Source organism: Neophocaena asiaeorientalis, unplaced genomic scaffold (genome assembly GCF_003031525.2).
Source record: "Neophocaena asiaeorientalis asiaeorientalis breed wild unplaced genomic scaffold, Neophocaena_asiaeorientalis_V1.1 scaffold202, whole genome shotgun sequence".
Lineage (NCBI taxonomy): Eukaryota > Metazoa > Chordata > Mammalia > Artiodactyla > Phocoenidae > Neophocaena > Neophocaena asiaeorientalis.
In genome coordinates, this window is record NW_020172627.1 from 304,197 (window position 1) to 328,346 (window position 24,150).

Sequence of the window (24,150 nt, forward strand, 5' to 3'; positions counted from 1 at the left end):
GTAGTTGTGGTGCACAGGATTCATTGCTCTGCGGTATGCAGGATCTTCCCAGACCAGGGCTCGAACCTGTGTCCCCCGCACTGGCAGGCAGATTCCCAACAACTGTGCCACCAGGGAAGTCCCTGTATTTTAATTCAATATGTGTATTTTAAACCCAACAAAACATTTAACCCATTCTCTCCTCTTAATTCCATCTTTAACTCATCTGGGATAATTTTCTGGCATTTTAACTTTTAGAATTTCCTTTAGGGTACTCTGCTGGAAGCAAACTCAGTTTTGTTGTGTCTGAAAATGTCTATGTCACTTTCATTCTTGCAAGATTTAGAAATCAAAATCTGGGCACTAGGGATGCTCATTTTTACTAAGTTAGTCACTGTTTCTAGGTCATTTAAGTTGACAAGGCATCTGTCTTTCTATCTATCTATCTAGCAGCTAAATACTTCCTGGGTTCATATTGTTATTTTCAATTGAGAACTATAGGTTTTTACTTAACTTCTGTATTACACCTATATCTTTTTTCTTCTACATCTAGAGTCCTCATTCACAATGACACAGAGGATAACTGAATTCAAACATCACATAATTACTCATTTGCTTTACCCAGTATTACAATAGGCTAAAAATAATAATCCAATACTACTCTACCAGTTATTACCAAAATCACTTAAACAATTTTTGCCTATAGTATACCCATTCTTCCCCCATTTAAGTGACTATATCTACCTTGTTAGGTCATATAGTCATTTGCATACTGTAGTTTCTCTCTTGTAACATTTTTATATTTCAAAACATTAAAAAGGTTTTCCAGCTCTGTTCCCCTCACTCACTTTTATATGGACTTTCTCTTTTCTTCATCCCTATTATCCCTGTTCTGCTCAATTTTGATTCTACAGTTTCTCCTCAGTGTAGGACTCTGTCCTGGAAAAGAGTCTTGGCTGGTCTGCTTTTAGAGTAGATAAGAACTAGACTGCTCCAACCCCTTTAGGTCTTACCAAGTGCTGCTTGCACTTACTCACTTTTGAAGTGGACAGTAGTGATACTCATCCAGTTTCAATTGCTGTTAACCCACCGCACTTTCCAGTAAATATCTGTTGGCTATTTTGGCTGTTTGGGGGTCCATCTGTTTGTAAATAAAACAGGTCTTTCACCACAGACTTTGAAAAGCACTGAGGAAAGAATCAGAGGAGGGAGAGATGAGTGTTAGGAGGCTTCATGAAAGAAGAACCATGGCTCTTAGGCTGGGCCATGAAGGGCACTCAAAGTGGGAATGAATGTTGACATTCCCCAGGGCTCTGCCCTTGGCCTCCATCTCACTTCCTTTAGGGAGCTCATCCATTCCCATGCCTTCAAACATCACCTTCAAGGCAAACACTCTCTAAGATCTTCAGCTCAGGAATTCTTTTAACATTAGACTTGCAGAGACACTTGGAGGTCCCACAGACATAACAAATTCAGCATAGCCCAACCAAGAATATGACTTTCCCCCTAAACTTTGTCACTGCATCTCACAAGTTATATGTTGTGTTTTCATTTATTTCAAAGTATCTTCTAATTTCTCTTTTTTTCTTTGACCCATAAGTTATTTAGAAGTACACTGTTAAATTTCTAGATACTTCGGAATTTTTGAAATATTTTTATATTATTGATTTCTACTTAATTCCATAAGCATACGCACATAGTTCCTTTCCTTTGAGTTATATTGAGACTTTTTGAACCCCCAATATAATTTCTCTTGGTGAATGTTTCACGTGCACTTGAAAGAGTGTATATTCTGCTGTAGTTTGGTGAAGTGCTCTCTACAAATGTCAATTAGATCAAGCAGGTTGATAGTGTTATACAAATCTTTTATATCCTTACTGACTTTCTTTCTACTTATTCTATTAACTATTAAGAGGTGAAATCTCTAACTATAATTGCAGATTTTTCTGTCTTTCCAGTTTTATCAGTTCTATCAGTTTTTGCCTCATATATTTTGAAGCTCTGGATTTGGAATGCTACCTTTAGCATACAATATACATTAAATATTCATAAGTATATATGAGTCTGTGGAGTCTACTTCTTGACTATTTTGTTCCATTGAACCATTTATGTATCCCTGTACCAGTTTCACATTGTTTTAATTACTGTGACTTTAGACAATACTTTGATTATTGCTAAGGCAAACCCTCTTCCTTCCTCACAATTAATTTTTCTTTTCAAAAATATCATCGTTCTTTTCATGCATTTACTATTCATTCAGAATATGAACTGGTCAAGTTCTTGGTAAGTTTAATCTTAAGTATTTTATACATTTTATGAAATATATATGGTACATATCCCTATTGCTCAGAGATATTTTTCCTATTAAAAAGATATATAAAAGGGGTTGGCCAACTTTCTCTTCGAAGGGCCAGATAATAAATATTTTAGGCATTATGGGCCATGTGATCTCTGCCACTTTGCCATTGCCATTGTAGCACAAAAGCACCTACAGACAACATATAAAGAAATGGCCATAGAACTCTATTTATAAAAACAGGCAATAGGTCAGATTTGGCCTGTGGGCCATAGTTTGCTGACCACTGATATAAAGATTTTTGGTGCATAGATATCTTTTATCCATACTTCATAATAAATCTTCTAATACTATACTTTAGTTGAGTCTACTATTTCTATGTGGGCAAAATATCCAAACTAAAGATTACTGTGAGGCTTCCCTGGTGGCGCAGTGGTTGAGAGTCCACCTGCCGATGCAGGGGACACAGGTTCGTGCCCCGGTCCAGGAAGATCCCACATGCTGCGGAGCGGCTGGGCCCGTGAGCCATGGCCGCCAAGCCTATGCATCCGGAGCCTGTGCTCCGCAACGGGAGAGGCCAAAACAGTGAGAGGCCTGCGTACCACAAAAAAAAAAAAAAATTCAAGATACAGATTAATATTAGAAACTTTCCCAATATAATGCATAGACTATTCTGATCTCCATTGAATTACATCATACAGAGACATGTATCACTTGCTTTATAGTTTATAATCAAGAATAATTGGTCACTGAAATCTCTTGACAAAAATGTCACTGTAATTGTGTGAGGCAAAGTCCTATAATAAGATGAATATAATAATGGCCATATCTTTTCAAAAACAGAATATGGAAATTTTCATTTTCACAACTATGAATTTGGTTTTCCAAAATCTGGTTCCCAAAGCCAACTTCTAAATGTTACAGTGGAGGTGGGGCAGTTATTGAAATAAATGATTTAATGAAACTCTGAAGAAAAAAATAATTATCATAGATTTTAGTTTGAAAAATATATCTGCTGTAAGAGATACTCAGAAGTACGTAATACAGATTATATAAAAGTTTATTGGTTAGCTAAAGGGCAGAGAGTAAGAGGCAAGTAGAATGTAATATTTGCTTTTAACAAAGCAGACTGAGTAATATGTTAAGTGTTCGGGTGGGATAGGAAAGAACTCAAGACGGGCAAAAATTTCCTCTTGGATTTTCTATATAAACATCTGTTTTAGTTTTGGACCGTTCACCAAAGTGCTCATGTGATGGAGAGGAGGAACTCTGCCCACCCATGAAAATGCTTCCCAGACCAACAGGTCCTTGTCCAGCTGCTCTAGAAAGGCAGCTTGTCCTCCGAGGTCCCTGGGGCCCCAGAGGAGTGTAGAAGTATAGGAAAATGGAAGCCAATTTGCATAGACAGTTAACCCATCCTAATTGGACTCTTCAGTGACCTAAGTTTTTCAAACACCACCTACAAGTACAGACTCTAGCTAAAAAACATGGATACGTATCTGTCTTGAAGATGCCTGTAAGAGGTCATGATATATGATCTTGCTATCTTGTGATCCGCAGAATCCTCAGCTCCCTTCAGCTGTCTTTCCAAATAAAATCTTAAATAATACAGTTTAAGTCCTTTATTGGGTTCTGTAACCCCTTCAACCAAATAGGCTGCAGTTGTTTTATGTAACTTTCATTTCATTGGAATATGTGGGAGGGTACTTGATATTACCTAAGTAAGATCAGTGGGTAAACACCGTCCACCCCAAACCAAATGATGCTGCCTTCAGGGAGTTGTCAGAAAGAAAGTCAAATGATACACCAAGACAGTACATTTGCATAAGCAAAGCCCTTCAGCACAGCTCGAACATGTTCTTTTTGAGGAGGCTCCAAGACACTTGGTAATTTCAAGCGTGAAGCAACAGAAGTCTTTCTTACTTTAAAGTCAGAAGCTTCTGAAGAACTTCAAGCACAATTTTATAACAAAGGATATACTGCTCCTAAATACATATATATATGAAAAACAATGGAATGTTAATTGAATATCAATATCCACTTTCAGAAAACACATTTGTACTTTTCAACCACAAAGAAAAGTGCTTAAAAAGAGCAAACATTTAACCAAGAACTTCTTTATGTAAATACATTTTTAAAAATATCAGGAAGATAAATGTTAATAATATAGTTCTTGGTCTAGAACTAGTTAACTGAAGCTTAACTGAACAGAAGAGAAACTGACTCGATCTCAATCTCTTTATATCTTCACTGGATAAATCAAATTTAAACTTTTTTTTAACCGTAGCCTAGTTCAAGTGAAACACTTCATATCATTGAACATTGCCTTAAAAAACCCTAAAAAAGATTTAGGGGTACCTGTTTATTTTCATTATCCATATTCTCTTGATCCCCCAATGATTAATGTAACTAATCTGTGACATAAATGATTGCCTTTTTATGACATGTCAGTGACTTTGATATTTTAGTTGCAAATAAATATCCCAAAATTGCCATCCAGAAATTTATGGAAAATAACTTTAGAGATGTTACTTAAAATGGCATTATGGACTAAGCATGTGTGTGGGCATTAGCGGACTTCAGTTTCAGTCTTGGCTCCTCTACTTGCTGTCTGAATGACATTATGGAACAAACTTCATTGCTCTGAACTTGAAGTATTTCATCAGTAATATCAGAGCATAACTAATGTCTACCTCAAACGGTGAGAATTCAATGAAACTGTGTAGACAAAAGAGCTTTACAAATTGTAATGTGCTATACAATGTCCATCTTTATATTCATTATTGTTCTTATTAGAATTTATGCGGTGAGACTTACCTTGTTTGGATCATTCCATAACGTTGTTCTCTCATTTGGCCCACTATATTCATGATGTTGAACTGTAACAGGATGACAGTAATTTTGTATTATCCACAGAGGGGGAAAACACAAAACCCACAGATGCCAAAGGAGTACGCCATACTTCTTTCCAGTAAAAGATATCTCAAGATTTAACCAGAAAGTTCTCATTTTCAGTCATAAGAAAATGTACTATGTTTAACCTTGTCTAATGGATAAGGAAGACTTGTTTAAATGGGTTTCCAGGAAAAAGCAGGAAGCAATCATTTATAATAAGAAATGTTCTCCAAAAGAAATAACAACAAATTTGCCCCTGTGTATACTTTTCTGTTCTCAGAAGGGAGAACTTAAAGCAGCACTGTGATTCTGCAAAAGTCTGAAGCATAGAAGACTTTTTCTGGCTACAACAGTAACACAGCTGTTTCTCATATAAAGAGCCCTCTCAACTCAAATGGAGACCCTGAGCAACAGTTGGCCCAACACCAGATTCTGCACCTGTGCACGGAGACCAGCACTACCCAGTATGGTCACTAAGCTGGTGCAGGTCTGCAAAGGGATGTTGCTAGACCACAATGAGATGAGTCCAGAAACTGGTACTAAGTGTTTAGAGACTCTTACGGCAATCTGACAGTGGTATAACACTGAGCAGCCTCATCAGTGGAACAAGATCTAGACCAGCTCAGGTGTTGCTGAACTTGCCTGAAAAGTCACATGTGGTGTAAGCTGAGGACAAGTCATGTGCAGCAAGACCACATGAAATTTAAGGTTTGTCAACTGTCAGCTATAATCCAAAAGTACATAAAAATCAGAGAAAATGTAAACATTCCTTTATTTCTATAATTTGTCATTTCTATAATAATTTTAAATGTTAATTAAGCCTTTAAAAATTTTTATAAGGAAATAATTATAGATACATAATAAGTTGCAAAAAATGTACAGAGAGAGTCTGTGTATCCTTCACCTAGTTTCTCCCAATTACACCATCCTCTACAACTAGAGTATAATATCAAAACCAAAAAATTGACATTGGTACAATCTACAGAGCTTATTCAGATTTTGCCAGTTTAACATGCAATCTTGCGAGAGTGGGCATGTATGTGTATGTATAGTTCTATAAAATATTATCACATGTGAAAATTCATGCAACTGCAACCACGATCAAGGTGCATAACAGTTCCACCACAAGACTTCCTCCTGTTATCCATTAGAACTACCCACCCACCCCAACCCCCAACTCTTGGCAACCAGTAAACTGTTCTCCATCTCTATAGTTTTGTTATTTCAAGGGGATTACATAATGGAATCATGTAATATCTAACTTTTCGAGACTAACTTTTTTTTCATTTAGTCTAATTGCCTCATGATTCATCCAAATTGAGTGTATCAGTAGTTCATTCCTCTTTATTGCTAAATAGTATTCCACAGTATGGACAGGTACCAATTTTTTAACCATTAAACTTGTTGAAGAACATCTAGGTTGTTTCCCAGTTTTTGGCTATTATAAATAGATCTGCTATGAACATTTACATACAGGTTTATGTGTGAACATAAGTTTTCATTTCTATGGAATAAATACCCGAGTGTTATTCCTAAGGTTATACGGTAAGTTTAGTTTAGTTCTGCTTTTGTTTTTTTCAAAGAAAATTTAAAACTATTTTCCAGACTGGATATACCATTTTACATTCATTCCTATAAGCAACATATGAGTAATCTAGTTTTTTCAAACATTCACCAGCATTTGTTGTTGTCATTATTTTTTATATTAGCCTTTCTGATGGACGTCTAGTGATATTTTATTATGGTTTTTTCTTTAACATCTTTATTGGAGTATAATTGCTTTACAATGGTATGTTAGTTTCTGCTTTATAACAAAGTGAATCAGTTATACGTATACATATGTCCCCATATCTCTTCCCTCTTGCGTCTCCCTCCCTCCCACCCTCCCTATCCCACCCCTCTAGGTGGCTACAAAGCACCGAACTGATTTCCCTGTGCTATGTGGCTGCTTCCCACTAGTTATCTATTTTACGTTTGGTAGTATATATATGTCCATGCCACTCTCTCACTTTGTCACAGCTTACCCTTCCCCCTCCCCATATCCTCAAGTTCATTCTCTAGTAGGTCTATGTCTTTATTCCCATCTTGCCCCTAGGTACTTCATGACAATTTTTTTTTTTAAGATTCCATATATATATGTGTTCGCATATGGTATTTGTTTTTCTCTTTCTGACTTACTTCACGCTGTACGACAGACTCTAGGTCCGTCCACCTCACTACAAATAGTTTCGTTTCTTTTTTATGGCTGAGTAATATTGCACTGTATATATGTGTCACATCTTCTTTATCCATTCATCTGTCGATGGACACTTAGGTTGCTTCCATGTCCTGGCTATTGTAAATAGAGCTGCAATGAACATTGTGGTACATAACTCTTTGAATTATGGTTTTCTCAGGGTATATGCTCAGTAGTGGGATTGCTGGGTCATATGGTAGTTCTATTTTTAGTTTTTTAAGGAACCTACATACTGTTCTCCATAGCGGCTGTATCAATTTACATTCCCACCAACAGTGCAAGTGGGTTCCCTTTTCTCCACACCCTCTCCAGCATTTATCATTTGTAGATTTTTTGATGATGGCCATTCTGACCAGTGTGAGATGATATCTCATTGTAGTTTTGATTTGCATTTCTCTAATGATTAATGATGTTGAGCATTCTTTCATGTTTTTGTTGGCAATCTGTATATCTTCTTCGGAGAAATGTCTATTTAGATCTTCTGCCCATTTTTGGATTGGGTTGTTTGTTTTTTTGATATTGAGCTGGATGAGCTGCTTGTAAATTTTGGAGATTAATTCTTTGTCACAAAAGACCCCGAATAGCCAAAGCAATCTTGAGAAAGAAAAAGGAGCTGGAGGAATCAGGCTCCCTGACTTCAGACTATACTACAGAGCTACAGTAATCAAGACAGTATGGTACTGGCACCAAAACAGAAATATAGGTCAGTGAAACAGGAGAGAAAGCCCAGAGATAAACCCACGCACATATGGTCACCTTACCTTTGATAAAGGAGGCAAGAATATACAGTGGAGAAAAGACAGCCTCTTCAGTAAGTGGTGCTGGGAAAACTGGACAGCTACATGTAAAAGGATGAAATTAGAACACTCCCTAACACCATACACAAAAATAAACTCAAAATGGATTAAAGACCTAAAGGTAAGGGCAGACACTATCAAACTCTTAGAGGAAAACATAGGCAGAACACTCTATGACATAAATCACAGCAAGATCCTTTTTGACCCACCTCCTAGAGAAATGGAAATAAAAACAAAAATTAAAAATGGGACCTAATGAAACTTCAAAGCTTTTGTACAGCAAAGGAAACCATAAACAAGACGAAAAGACAACCCTCAGAATGGGAGAAAATATTTGCAAATGAAGCAACTGACAAAGGATTAATCTACAAAATTTACAAGCAGCTCATGCAGCTGAATATCATGGTTTTAATTTCATTTCCCTAAAGGTTAATGAAGCTGAGCATCTTTTCATGTGCTTATTTATCATCAATACATCCTCATTGTTGAAATGTCATGTCTTTTACCCATTTTCTAACTGAATTACTTGCCTATTTATTTATTTATTTTACTATTGAGTTTTGAGGGTTCTTTATATACTCTAGATGTGAGACCTTTGTTGGATGTGTGGATTGCAAACAGTTTCTCCAAGTCTATAGCTTGTCCTTTCATCCACTTCATAGCATCTTTCATAGAACAAATAATTTTAATTTGCTTTCCCCCTAATATTAGTGATGGCAAGAATGTCTGCTCTCACCATCTGTTTTCAACACACTTGAAGTTCCAGGTAGCGCAATAAGACCAGAAAAAAGAAATATGAGGCAAATGAATTGGAAAGGAAGAGGTAAGTGTGTCCCTACTTGCAGATGGAATGACTGTCTATGCAGAAGCTCTCAAGGAATCTGGAAACAAAACAAAACAGGACAAAAAAACCTCTTAGAACTAATAAGTGAGTTCAACAAGATCATAGGATACAAGATCAACATGCAAAAATCAACTGCATTTAGGGACTTCCCTGGTGGCACAGTGGTTAAGACTCCATGCTCCCAATGCAGGGGGCCCAGGTTCAATTCCTGGTCAGGGAACTAGATCCCACATACATCCTGCAACTAAGAGTTCACATGCCACAACTAAGGAGCCCGCCTGCTGCAACTAAGGAGCCCACGTGCTGTAACTAAGACCCGGCACAACCAAATAAATAAATATTTTTTAAAAACACAAAAATCAACTTATTTGTACATATGTGTACACACAATGAACATGGTAGTAAAAACACAATACCATTTACAATAAAATAAATCCAACAAAACACGTACAGAAGCTATATGCTGAAAATGACAAAATGCTGATGAAAGAAATCAAAGAAGACCTAAATAAATTGAGAGGCATACCACATTCATATTGGAAGATCCAACATAGTAAAAATGTCAATTCATCCTATCAAAATCCCTCAAGCTTTTCTGTAAACACAGACAAGCTAATTTTAAAATTTATATGGAAAGGCACAGACCTATAATTGTTAAAACAATTTTGCAAGAGAAGGAATCACTCTCCCTGATATTAAGACTTCCTATATAGCTATAGGAATCCAAAGTGTGGTAATGGCGAAAGGATAGACACATAGATCAATGAAACAGAATATAGAACTAGAAATAGGCCCCATACAAATATTCCCAATGATTTCTGACAGAGATGTAAAAACAATTCAGTGGAGGAAGAATAGCAAGTGAACCTTGACTTAAACCTTGCCCCTTATAAAAAAATTAACTCAAAATGGACTATGGACTTAAATGTAAAACATAAGACTACAGAACTTTAGAAAAGGACATAGGAAAAATTCTTTAGGACCTAAAAATTCTTTAGGCTAGGTGAGGAGTTTTTAAACTTGACACCAAAAGCATGATCCATAAAAGGAAATATTGATAAAATGGAACTTCAATGAATTTAAAAACCATTGTTTCTTGAAAGTCTGTTAATTTGTAATTTAAGATTAGGCAAATTATGAAAATATATTTGTATTATTCATTTTTAACCTTAATTTACTGATGGCAAAAGCTGCTGCCCTGGATTGTCTTGACAAGAAAAGGCACAGCTTTTCTGAATATAGCTGTAGTGGTTAACCAAATGATAATAGTGTAAGTAACTACAAAGAAATGAAGACCAAAAGAGTTCATGTTAATTTTACCTAGCATTATGATTCCTCATACATTGAGTTTTACAGCCATTATTAATTGTGAATTGCTAAAACCACACTTGTATTAATTGCAAAGATGTACTTGCTAACAAAGCAACCATTAAAATGTACTTGTCACTTACAGAACAAAAGCAATAAGTTCCAAGACAAAAGAATTATTTTAAAAATACTAAAAGAAAAAGCTCATGTTCAACATTTCACATGTAACATTAATACTCTGCAGACTTACAAAATAGCACTTTGAATTGCTAAGACTAAAAACCCTTACACGATTGCCAGATAATGGTGACAGACTGTACTGAAGGTGCTGTATTGAAAATCTGAGCTGAAGGTATGGCAAAAAAAGATAGTTAAAGTACCATTTTCTAATGAAGCCACAGCTTGACGAATTCAGGGACTGGCTAGTGATGCGAAGTGGTACCAACTCACAAAACAAAAGTAGCAAAGTATTTACCATTGCAACTTACTGACTGCACAGCTATTGCTAACACAGTGATTCAGTATATGTGTGATTTGAAAATGATGTGATAAGAAGGAAGAATTCTTCCTTTTCTCAGTTTGATTACTGATAAACACAACTAACTAGTCTTAAATTGCATAAGAATGCAAAGTACTACACGGTCATCAAATGTAATTTGTAAGTTTTGTGTAGGATTATGTTCTGGTAGTAGAGCTGCAATGACAACAAAACAAGTCTGAGGTAGTTATACAGATTAAAGAATTTATCCCCAAAGATAAACCAACACACTGCTTCATCAAGAAAGTCTTGCTACCAAAAAAAAAAAAAAGAACTCTGCCAGATGAACTGGACAGTGTGTTTAGTGATGTGGTAAGAATTTTTGATTTCATAAAGGTTAATGTGTTAAATTTTGGATTACTCACTTCATTATGTGATAATATGGTAACTGATAATTAACAACTGTTATTGCATGTTGAAGACGGTTAGAGGGGAAAGTTCTATCGAGAATGTTTCAACTACAGAGCAATACCAGTGCTGGCAAGAGAAGAGCCAGTTTGCTCCCAATGTTTTAAGGATTTTTAAGCAGGCTTACTTAAAAATAAAAATGACTATAAAATAACAATAAAAAGAAAGAAATGGTTACATATTCTCAGATTTTCATATCCTTTAGAGTTATAATTGATAAACTAATCTTAAAATGTTAGCCACACAAAGCTGGTATACAGCTTGCAGCATGTAAGACTCCCTGTGTGATTTCCACAACGCACAAACTGATCTACATCCTGTTCACCAAGGCCAACCCACTGTCATGCTCTTGGATGTCACAGCAAGATATCAAACTGCTTTGAAAGTTTCTAAATGCTTACTCTCAATTTCAGAAAACTTATCTTGCTGCAAATAACACAGATTGTTGCTGGTCCAAGACCATACTTTAAGTAGCTCTGGTGGACAAAATTTCTGAAAAGAGTAGAGAGGGGCATAAATAAGAACATTTGACAGCTCAAGGCTCTATGAAAAGCCAATAAGGCAACAATGGATGCATTTCCTTTTTTTTTTGAACCACTATTTTCCATCAAATCTAAGCATCCTTAATTGTAAAATACATCACTATTTTACATAATGCTAAGAAAAACACTGTCAATTAAGCTGACAGATGACTTATTATAAAACACATTTTGAGTTTAAAGAAGGTATAATGATGGGGGAAAAAAAAGTGCTCCTCAGAATCACAAAATACAATACTTATAGTTTTTATAGTTTCTATAAGGAATATAAAATAAGAACAAATATAAACAAATTAATTATGATGAAGAATATATAAAATAAAACTATGCTAATGCATTTTCTGTTAAAAGGATAAAACAACATTAATTATAGGAACAGGTAACATCAGATTCATACTACTTAAATTTTCAGCATTTTGGGGACATTTGTCATTTTTTTACCACCCAGTTTATATTCATTCTTTATTTTAAAAAACAAAACAAAACTCTCAGTTTGCTTTGGAAAACCATTCGTCTCTCATTCTCAGCTGTATGGCCTGGAGTAGTCCTGACAGACCTTAATGGACCAGCATCTCCCACAGTGATCAGTTTAGGGAAAGGGCTATAACTGAAGTGGAAACAGTGAAATGCTAGGAGATATTGGCTCAAGCTTCTGAGAAAAATAAACTCCCTCTGTCCTCCAGGGAGTTTCTGGGAGAGGACATTTTTCTACCCGCCGACGTAATACTACCTTAGAATGGAGAGTTGTAGAACCCATGCAGCCAATTTGCTATCACAAGGGAGAGTTTGTCACTCTTGGGGTATAACTACATAAAGCCTAAGAGAGCAGAGATTTAACATTTGTCCTGATAACAAGATAACTCTGCAAAATTTGCCTACCAGGACAAATGTCTCGTATCCCCTGTTGTCTTACGACCGAGGTGTGGATTTTCATATTCCTTGTGGACATGGTGAGAGCCGCTTTCCCCTGCCACCCTGCAGTGCCTGCTAACTAATGTCTTCCCCTCCTCACTTCTGCAGCACAGGAAAGCAGTTCAGTAAAAGTAGGCCTTTTGGGGCACAGATTTAAAGTCACATTCCCTAATTAATCAGTAATAAAGATCATAGTAGAATCACCATATGTCTAATTCTTGTGTTTCTCCCTTAGCTGGTTCCAAATTTGGGAGGAAAATAAAGAATTGTTAACAGTTGACTCAAACCCAACAATATTATTAGCCTTATTTTACATAGGAGAAAACTAGGTTTCAGAGAAGATGAGCAATTTGCAGAAAGTCACCAAAATCTAAAATGTGTGGCAAAACTGGCAGTCAAACCCAGGGACCTCTCATTAACTCTGAAGTCTACTTTTTTTTCCCAATGTGCTCACATGCATGGATTTCTGTTCATTAAAAATAGGCACACATCATCAACATTCTCTAACAAGATTCTAAAAGCTGTATGTGTGGGTGGAGGGAAAGAAAAGGAAGATGAACTCATGTTTACGATGCACCTACCACGCTCCAGACACTGTCCGAAGCCATTCATTTGCGTTGCGTACTTTAATTCTCACAACCACCTCCAAGAACCTGCAGCAGTTAAGTGAGAAGCAGGTATCCAAAGCTCACAGGCTCTCTATTTACTCGGCTGCTCTTGAAGGCCAAATATTAGTCTTCAGTTATTAGAAGGCTGTTAAAAGTATAGTGTTTACTAACAGCATCATTTTCTCTGCTTAATTCACACACTTACTGAAAAGTTCTTTTCAATGGCACAGAACACAACATCCACACATAGGAACACCCCTGTCCGGCCCACGTCAGCACTGCAGTGAACAATGATGGGTCCTGTAAGGTGGCTCTTCCTCACTTAACGAACATACTTTATAAAACCTTCTGCTGAGGCAGGAGTGCCATGGTCTGGCCACTTGGTGAACTGCAAGCGTTTTACAAAGTGACTAGCTCCTGTCTGTGGGGGTGGGGTGGGGAGGGAGAGAGAGAGAAAGGGAAAGAGAGAGGGTGGGAGAGAGGGAGAGAGAGAAGGAGGGAGGGAGGGAGAAGAAGGCGGAGAGAGAGGAGAGATTTATCAACGTCTTATAGTAGAGATCTTCTTCTAATTTCTAATATGCCAGAAATAGTAATACTAATTGCTATATGGTAATAGGATAATAAAAATAAAAATACTAACAGGTGACAGGAATTTAGCCCTTACTCTGTGCCAGGTACTGTGCTAAGGACTCCACACGCATGATCTCATTTAATCCTCACATCAACCCTAGGGAGGCAAGCACTGTGATATCCTCAGCCTACAGATGAAAAGTAAGCATTTGATTGACTGATAGATGTATGCTAGGTCAGAAGGCTCATATGTTTAGAGCTGGGACAATAGTGTAGTCCTCCCAAATCTAACTCTACCATCTTTCTTCTGCACCATGAGAATGTAGAAGAGTCCAAACAAACCAAGAATCCCAAACACTTAGGATGAAAGATGAGCTAACATGTTAGGAATAAGATAGAAAAGCAATCTATCTCGGCTTAAATATTATGATACTAAATTTAATTAAAACAATAAGTGCTGTCAAGCTGCTTGACCGGGATTTGGTGGGGGGCAACCTCCTCCGGTGATGAGAATTGGGCAGTTAATGACCATGTGAGTAGACTCTGGTCCCCACTCTTGTGCTGAACCCCCTGAAAGTGGAGCCATGGAACTCTCCTCAGGGTTGACAGATAAAGCACTTTGAGTTTACTGATCATCCCTTCCAGAGGGTTCACCCTTTCCCCAATGTGGAGCCCTCATTTTACTTCACTGGGCACCCTCGTAAAAAAACTCAGGAAGGGTTTCTCACTGCTCCTCTGCTTCTCCCTAATGTACCACTTTTTTCTGCGTTCCAAATAGAGATACAATTTTCCTAAATTCCAAACAGAAAACCTCAATTTTGAATCATCGGCACATGAAATTGGATGAGGAAAACGACACTTGAAAACCTTGTGAAGGCACCAAATTGAGGATAGCTCTCACTCCATCACATATCTTAGGGATTAAATCTTTCATGCACTGTTGACCACTGAGAACCTGCACGAAGGTGGGCCTATTCTCCAAACATCAACCCCATGGTCTTGAGGCTTGTGGGCCTCAGCCCAAAGGCCACCATCCTAGACGCCCTTGTCAAGGGTGCACAGGTGGAACCGAGCATTTGAATCCTTGCAGACAGATCATCCCTCTGGGCCTCTCACCTGGCCTGTATTCTCCAAGCATGCTGTCCTTCTCCTGCCATAGCAAGTATCACATGTTATTTGGAACTGGTGTTTTCCTCTCCCACTAGCCTGTAAGCACTCTAAGAGTTGAGGCTGTTTCTGTTTTCTGTCTCCAGCATCTGGCACAATACTTGGTTAATAGGAGGGAATCAACAAGTCTTAGGAGAGTGAAAGTTCAGGCAAATCCTCAGGTGTACAGAACAAGCACAGAGCCTAGCACACAGCCAGCAAGCTCTCCGTCAATGTCAGCCATTATTACTATTCTTGGCCTCCTTTGTCACCACTCTATGCTCCGATCCTCATGCTCTTCAATTCTATCTTTTCCCCTCCCTCCCCGCTTCTCTAGCTCTTCAACATCTCCCTTTGCACTCAGGCCCCCATCCCACAGTAAACTCGTGGAAACCATCATCACTTCCCTAAATGCTTCTTCCACTTCCTGGCCTTGCCTCCCATGGGCACAGCACTCCGCAGCCCTCTCTAATCAAGGCCACCTATTTTCCTGTGTACTCCAGGTACCACAGAGCCTAGAGATTAGGTTGCATACCGCTTGCTGCCCAATGCTATTTCCAATTCATTATTCCTTCTCTTTGTACAAAAACCTCTCTTCCTTTTGAGTTTCATACCTCTTAGCTTCACCTTCTCATCGCTATCACCCTACCACAGACTCTGACCAGGCAAATTTGGGATCTCAACAACCATACAGACACTCTAACCTCACATTTTTATTTCTCTCTTGCAGAGGAGACCATTTCTTTCTTCTAGTCCTCACAATGTGATCACTCCTTGGACTCACCATCACCTATAATGTCCAATATCAAAAATCTTCCAGTTCTTAGATTCCAACATCATTTTCTGAGCAGAAGCTGTTACGCTACCACCTCATCTGTGCTTCACTTCAACTCCAACGATGTAACTAAATGGAGCTCTCCTGTCCTTGTTGTCCTCCATTTCCTCCTAGCCCGATTCCATCCATCTCCCTAAATTTAGACTTCATGGCTGATTACCTAAATCATTCTCTTACCAAACTGTCAACTCCTTTCATCCTTTGAATCCTGCCACATATACTAAGCAACATCCCTCCCTGGGTAAGTCTCATAACCTGTGTTCAGGAATCCCATGGTTAGGAAAAAAATTAATCACATAGTTGCATATTTTATTGTTATTGCAAATTCTGGGTTCCAACCTCAGCACCTCCAGCAACCCTTTTCCTGATCACTGCCTGTGCTCCAATCAACTTCTTTGATGATGACTCCAAATCTCATCACTCTTTTCAAGTTTCTGGTTTAACTCCCATCCCCTTCACTCCTATAGGACACATGTATCACCTACCTGCTAATCAAATCCACTTAGAGCAATGTAACATCGCTTTCTCCTATAAATCATTCCTTTTCTATTTTCTGAGTCTGTTAGAGCAAGAAATGAATTATTCTATGAATTATTCTAGACCAATACTTCCCAACAGAACTTTCTACAATGATGCAGACGCTCTATATCTTTGCTGCCCATATGGTAGCCACTAGTAACATGTGATTAAATACTAGAAGTGTGGATACTATAAATGAGAAACTGAATTTGTTATTTTATGTGAGTTTAAGTAATTTAACTATAAAATAGCCAAATGTGGCTATCGCATTTGACAGCGTAATTTTTGAACGCTCCTTATAAGTCATAAGTCACATAAAGTCTGCCAATTTTATCTGAAAAACACCAGAGTCTTTGCTTTCTATCTAATTGTTAACTGCCCTAGTTGATCATGGACGCTTCTTACTAAAATTGTTCAATGTCTCCCAATTATCTTCATAATGAAGTTCATGTTCCTTAGCTGAAATCCAAGACATTTCATGTTCTGGCTTTCTCTACTTATTTTCTATAGCCTCATCCCACCTCTCACTACTCCCTGGCATTGAACTTTTACATTCCAGAAACACTTAACTACTTGTATCTCTCTATACATATCCCATGCTATTTTATACCTTGATCATCTACTTCCTCTTTCCATCTTTCTCATTTGGGTTATTCTCAATCCAGATGTCACCTCCTCTAGCAAATCTTTCCCCCAAGCCCAAGGAGAGCTAAGTACTTCCCTTCTGGAGCTCCCAAAGCATCCCATACAAATCTCAATATTACCACATTCATTGAGCACAGTAACTGAAGGTACCAGTAAGTGCACTGAACTCTTTGCTACTCAGTAAGGAGCAACAGTGCCTGGCACAGTGATTATCAGGATATCGTAAGGACTCCATACACATCTGTCACTCTCACCAGAAGAGCCGAAGTACATCCCAGGATTAGGCAGTTTCCAACACTCACTCTCAACCGCCCCAACTCACCTCTTCAATTATTTCGTCTCTCCAGTCAGAGTTTGGTTAGGCGGAAGTAGAGGTGGTGTTGTCTTAGTTTCTGGTACCAGGGAGAAGTAAAAACAAGTTACTTTAAAAAGTATCCCCAGCTATGTCCCATCTTACCCCTAACTTCCCATCCTGACACGTGTGCTTATATAATGCAATATATATCTAACACTGATTTTTTTTAACTTATGGACTTCTTGACAACTTGAAATATTCGAATGATGAAATATTGAAGTATCTGGTAGTTCTCCAGGAAGATATGACAATTTTTCAGTTCCAAAGGTTTCTTCATAGAAACGGGCCAGTAATGGTGGCATTTGATAACTCCACCTTCTACCTCTCTGGTTATCATGACAATAACATTAGAGTTATTTTCCAAAACTATTTGCCAAAAGTCATTTGTGGTAGTTGGCAGTGGTCCTTGGGTAGCAATATAATAATACTTCTCCAGAATTGACTATTTTAATATAACTAGCGTTGATGTAGTCCTTGTTTTCTCCAAGAGGAACACATGTTGAATCATCTATTACAAACACAGAAACATAGGGTAGACAAAGGAAAAGCAGGAGATGCAATACACCCAGATTTCATGAAACCCTTTCAAACAGGTAAATCCATTTATCTCTGACCAACAGAGAAGGTGGCATAGGAATTTCTTTTCAAAGGGTTATTGCAGTCCATGAATTTAAATTTTTCCCTCCCCAAAATCTACTGGCATGACCTAAGAAATATACAATTAGGTTAAGGTAGCTTTTTAAAAAATCAGTTTCTGAACAGAGAAGGATATTTTGAGAGATTTCTGTTACATATGGCACAGGTAGGAATAGGCCAAGGGAGGTACCTCCTAGCCTGTGACTGAACACAGCAAAGGAGGAGGCCTCTGAGGGAGCAAGCGAATGAATGACATTCTCCTATAAATCCGGAAAACCTGCAAGCCCAGAGCAGCAGAGCCAGGAGGGAGAAAAAAAAAAAAAAAAGATTGGGGTACTTGGGCAGATACAAATCCCAGGATTACTGTAATTCTACCAATGCCCCCCACACAAGGCAGCCATATTTTATGTCCATTCCCAGCCTTCATGTGGCGAAGTGGCATGCTAATCAAAGGTATTGTGGCAAAAGGATGCTACAAAGGGGATTTGCTCCAAGTAACATGGGACTCGCCCAACATGGACTATTATAACAAATATGAGAGGGGAAAATCCAACTAATTGGCTCACTAATAAACTCCACTGGCCCAGGAACTCTCTTCACTTTACACAGACATCTGGAGCTCTGGTTCCACCACTGCTCCCACAGACAGACAGAATAAAAGCAGGGTCCTTCCCTGCCATGCAGTGGTCTCACCAATAGTTCCTCCCCATTACTCAAGGTCACGTGACCCACTTATCTTCCAAAAACACTATGACCAAGATCACTGAAGAGGGCTTACACAATTTCTGACAGAACTTTTCTCAAATTCCAAAATAGCAAACATAAATCTCTCCTTGTAAATATGAATAAATAGAAAAAACAATCACTAGATAAAGGTATCTAGTACTCCACAAAAGTATATCATTCTGAGAAATCACAGCAAATGTTTTCCTTTCCATAAGAGAGAAGAATACTTTAAAAACTCCTATTTGTATTTTAAATGAAATTTGAGCAAACATTATTTTATTATTTAAAAGAATGATGTATATCTGTTTATTGACATAAATTTGTTATATTATTAAATTATAAAGGAGGTAAAAGAACATTAAAGTGAGATCTTTCATCATATATATGTATGTATACATATATATCATATATAAACATATGATTTAAAAACGTGGCAAGTATTCATCAAAATGCCAGCAGTGACTATTATCTAAATTTTTATAGTGAATATGTACCATTTTGCAGAAGAAAATAAATTTTTATTTTCAAAAGGGAGATTTAACATGTAAAAATAAAACAATCTAAAGTAATAAAAGCTTGCTTTCAAATAAAAACCACAATTACTCAATTAAAATCCCGAAAATGAGAAGCGAACAGAAAAACAAATTAGTGATTTAGAAAACCAGCTTAAGGAATTTTCCCAGAACTCAAAAAAAAAAAAAAGTGAAAAAAATGACAATAATTATTAAAATACTAAAGGATGCAGAGCATATAAAAGGAAGGAGTTTCAGAAACAAACTATGGAACACAGGCATATCTCAGAGATATGGTGGGTTTGGTTCCGGACCACCACGATAAAGGTACTATCGCAATAAGCAAGTCACATGAATTGTTTTGTTCCCCAGTGCATATAAAAGTTATGCTTCCACTATACTGTAGTCTACTAAATGTGCAATAACATTATGTCTATAAAACAATATACGTATTTTAATTAAAAAATACTTTACTGCTAAAAAATGCTAACAATTATCTGAGCCTGCAGCAGGTTGTAATCTTTTTGCAACAGTAACATCAAAGGTCACTGATCATATCACTATAACAAACATAATCATAATGAAAAAGTTTGACCTATTGCGAAAATGACCAAAATGTGACACAGAGACATGAAGTGAGGCAATGCTGTTGGAAAAATGTGCTCAACACAGGGTTGCCACAAACTTTCAATTTGTAAAAAACACAGTATCTGCAAAGTACAATAAAGTGTAGGGCTATAAAACCAGGTATGCCTGTACTTAGCAAGAAAGAAATAACTCAAGTAGTCATAGGAGAAAAGTTCCCCTCAAAAAGGAGACAGTAAGAGATGATCATGGGCCCACTGCCACAAATAATTTGCCTCCAAGTGAGTTCCTTGATCAGAAGCAAGGCTGTGTGGACTACCATGATGGTGGATAAGGCATCCTGCAGGTCCAGATGGTAGATCTGCTAGAAGCTTGTTGCGAGGAAGGCAAATCCATATCTAGTGTCTATTTTAGTATGAAAAAAAGTTCTTTCTATGACAGAAGCAGTCCAATGTAATCAACCTGCCATCAAGTAGCTAGCTGGCTGATCACCCTGGGAAATGGTGCCATATTGGGGCCTCAGTGTTGGTCTCTGCTGCTGGCAGATTGGGCACTCAGCAGTGACCATAGCAAGGTCAGCCTTGGTGAGTGGAATTCCATGTTGATGAGGAGCCCATGCACAGCTTCTATTCCTGCCAGCATGTCTACTTTGTTCATAAATCCACTGGGTAATGACAGGAGTGGCTAGGAAAGAGGCCGACCAGTATCTACAGAGTAGGTCATCCTATCCACCTGATTATTAAAACCTCTTCTTAAATCACCGTTTGATGAGCATTCACAAAGGACACAAATATATTCATGTTTTTGGCCCTTTCAGAGAGATCTATACACATTTCTCTCTCCCAGATTTCCTTGTGACCAATTTTCCAGTTATGTTTCTTCCAAGTCCTTTTGACCATCCAGCTAAACAATTGGCTACAGGCCATGAATTAGTAAAGATTTGTACCTCTGGCCATTTCTGCTTCCAAGCAAAATGAACAACCAAGCACACTGCTCAGAGTTCTACCAATGGGGAAGCCTTCCCTGCACTACTGTCCTTCAGGCATGTCCCCAAAACAGCACTGTAGTGCAGCTGCTGTCCACTTCCAGGTGGTGCCTGCGTATGGTGCAGAACCATCTGTAAACCAGGTCCCAGTTTTCTCTTCCTCAGTCAATTGATCATAGGGAACTCGTCATGAAGCCACAGGTACAGGCTGAGAAAGAGGAGGTGGAGAGGGGACCATGGGCATTTTAGCCACTTCATATAACTTATTTGTGCCTTCAGAGCCTGCTCGAGCCCGACCTTGTATACACCACTTCCATTTGATAATGGAATGCTGCTGTGCACGCCCAACTTCCAGGCTCATGGTTAAGTGTTCAGTCTCTACTAAGGCCCAGCGGCTGGTCAAAAGCTGTTTCTCCAAAGGAGTAGAGATTGAGTTCCACGGATATTTATCATATCACTGTACATTATAATGTTTTTAAAAGAACTACCCTAGGTGACCAACCAGAAGAGATCGACTATACAGATAATTGTGTAGTCATACAATGGAACACTATTTAGCTTTTAAAAAGTGAGATGTAAATATATATTCATTAAAAAGACATGTTTACAAAGGAATATGCTCTCGTTTTTATTTTTTAAATACATTTATATTCAAAATGCCACTTCTGCCTAAAACGTAGAAAGGTAGTATGAGCATCACTCACGCACTAACAACGTATAAAAGTTGAAAAAAACAAAATAAAAAAATTTTGAACCCATCAGAGAGCTGTGGCTACAGGCCAACGAAGTATTCTGAAATCTAAGGAAAGACAGCCTCCTAAGGAGAGACAGGTCACTTGTGGCGGTCACAGTGTGTGTAGGGCACACTGGCTCACTTGTGGAGCTGAGGGGTGAACGAGATACAGAAAGCATTCAGATAAGAAAAAGCCCAATATATTGCTAAAGGCTGAATGAGCAGCTCAGCCTAGTGTGAGCATATAGAACCCCAGGAAGCCATAGATACAGAGAGGGTGCACACCTCACTGCTCGACTTCTTTTTAGAAAGAAGTTACTGGTTGTCCACAAGCTGGGGTCACTCTCACTAGAAAAGAAATTTATATGTGTTCATTGGTTTCAGAGAATGTATATATTTAAGAAAGAATCTCTGATAATCTATATGAATTATTCAATTGACATTCACCTCCATTTCAGTTCAGCCACACATTTCCATTGTCAGCCCCTGGAACTGGCCCACTTTCAAAGAGAGAATTCCAAAGTTCGAATGCCTGATCACAAACTGCAACTCCTCTCCCTTTCACCTGGCTTGCAAACTAGCCGCCTTGGATCAAGCCACCTATTCACTTTCTTTCCTCCTTTATCCAGGCTGTGGTGGAAGAAGATTACTGGAGTCCTGGGTTTTCTAGTATCAGCAGAGAGCCATTTGGAAAACACTGGTACATCTCTATTGCATTTCCTCTACCCTTCCTAATTGCCGTATTACCACCCTCATGTAGTCCCCTTCTCAATTCTCTGCTTTAGTAAAAATGTAGTCCCTTCTATAAAATGTAAGCCAGAAAGCAAGAACTCTTTCAACTTACTCTCTTTAAAAATGCTTCAACATTCTTCATTACTCCTTACTTTCTCCACGTTCAGAATTAATCCTTCCATGTTCTCTACTCTATGCCTTCTGTCTCCTCTGACAGATTTTTCTAAAATTATCTTTTCTTATATATAACTAATTTCTCCCTATCTACAAATTCTTTCTATCTACAATATCATAAGAATACTTGATTCTCTCTCACTTTAAAAACAGAAGACCCTTTAATCTATCTCTGTCTAAATAACTGCTCTATATACTCTAAAAGATTTCTCAGATTATGAGCCCACACTCCCTTTCTGTTTCCTCTCCAACTTCTCGCTACTCAGCTTACTCACTTATGCTATCTGCTTGGCTCTCTTTGCGCTTTCATTTGCAACTCCACTTAGCAAAAGGCTCCTAATTTGATTTCTGGGTCTAATCTCCAATTTCTAGAGAAAATTATCCCCCAAATTCAAATTTAATTGTTATACCTGTTCACCAACGTCAGGATAAACTCAGGCTCCTTACTGGACTCATAAATTGGGGATGCTGGTAGTCTGGCCTCTGCCTACTTTTTCATCCTTATCTCTATTAATTTCCTTTATGCCCTTTATGCCTCAGCCTTAACAAAGTAAATGCCTTTTCCTTTTGTTTCTGTGGGTAATTTCAGGTTTCTTGCTCTTTCCTCCTTCCCACTTTTTCTTGGGTTACTGTAAACATCAACTTGCTCTCCATTTCCTGTCAGCCAGCTATCTTTCACCTCATTACCAGCAATCCTCCTTCCAGATAGGTGATTGACAGACAGACAGGAAAATGCAAAAAAGACTCCATCTGTGCCTCATTTTCATTCTAACAGACTGAATAAAATGTGTACTCCTTGGTTTCAGTTTATTGAGTTCCTTCACACTCTGGCCCACATTATATTTTTTGCTCTGTCTCTCATCTTCTCAAGCCTCCTGGCGTTCCAATTCACGTATACCTTATAACTCCTGACACATTACATTTCTCACCATTAATAAGATATTTTCACAGCTCCTTACCTTTGCTCAAACTTCTCCCCACAGCTTGAAACTTTCTTCCCTCCCTTTCCACCTGCTGAATTTCTATTTATTTAAGATCCGATCCTAAATCCAACCAAAATATCTTTTCTTCAAAGAAGGTGGTGGGGAACTCTCCCCCTTGCATAGTCCTGTCTTCTGCACCCACAATCCTTGGACTCTGCCTCTATAATAATATTTACTACACTGTATTTAAATTTGTCTTTTACATGTCTGTGTCCCCAATTAAACTATAAACTAGAGAGCAAGAACTATTAATACTTTGTATTTGTATACAGCACTTAGTATATAATTAGTATCTACTAATTAGTATATATTAGTAGCATATAATATTATCTCATAACACCTTTTGAATTAATATTATTTGTTCAGTTAATGCACTTGTGAAAGTTGTTTATACAAGTTGCATACTATACACATTATTATGCAGTGCTCTTCCAGTGACTGTAGCTAACATTACTTATAAATCTCTAAGAAAATACGGCTCAAAAAAATGTTTCCTTATTTGATGTTTTTGCATGCAACACCTAAATTTGAACATTTTATAAGCATGAAAGCTGCTGTTTCTTTTGTTTTTCTAATGGAAATTTACTTTTCTCCCAGTTTTTAACTTTTTTTTCATTTATAGAACCAAGTATTCGCCATGCTAATAATTCCATT

General features: G+C 37.8%; 1 protein-coding gene across 1 annotated transcript in view; it reads right to left on the bottom strand.

The window, feature by feature from the left end:
- Positions 1–4,194: 4,194 nt before the first annotated feature.
- Positions 4,195–24,150, bottom strand: part of PTPN20 (protein tyrosine phosphatase non-receptor type 20) — a 35,136-nt gene continuing 15,180 nt past the window's right edge. Inside the window, 6 exon segments of the mRNA XM_024739080.1 lie at positions 4,195–4,257; positions 5,089–5,154; positions 13,566–13,777; positions 17,602–17,858; positions 17,860–17,942; positions 21,898–21,955. Of these exon segments, the coding sequence (XP_024594848.1) occupies positions 4,195–4,257; positions 5,089–5,154; positions 13,566–13,777; positions 17,602–17,858; positions 17,860–17,942; positions 21,898–21,955 (739 nt within the window).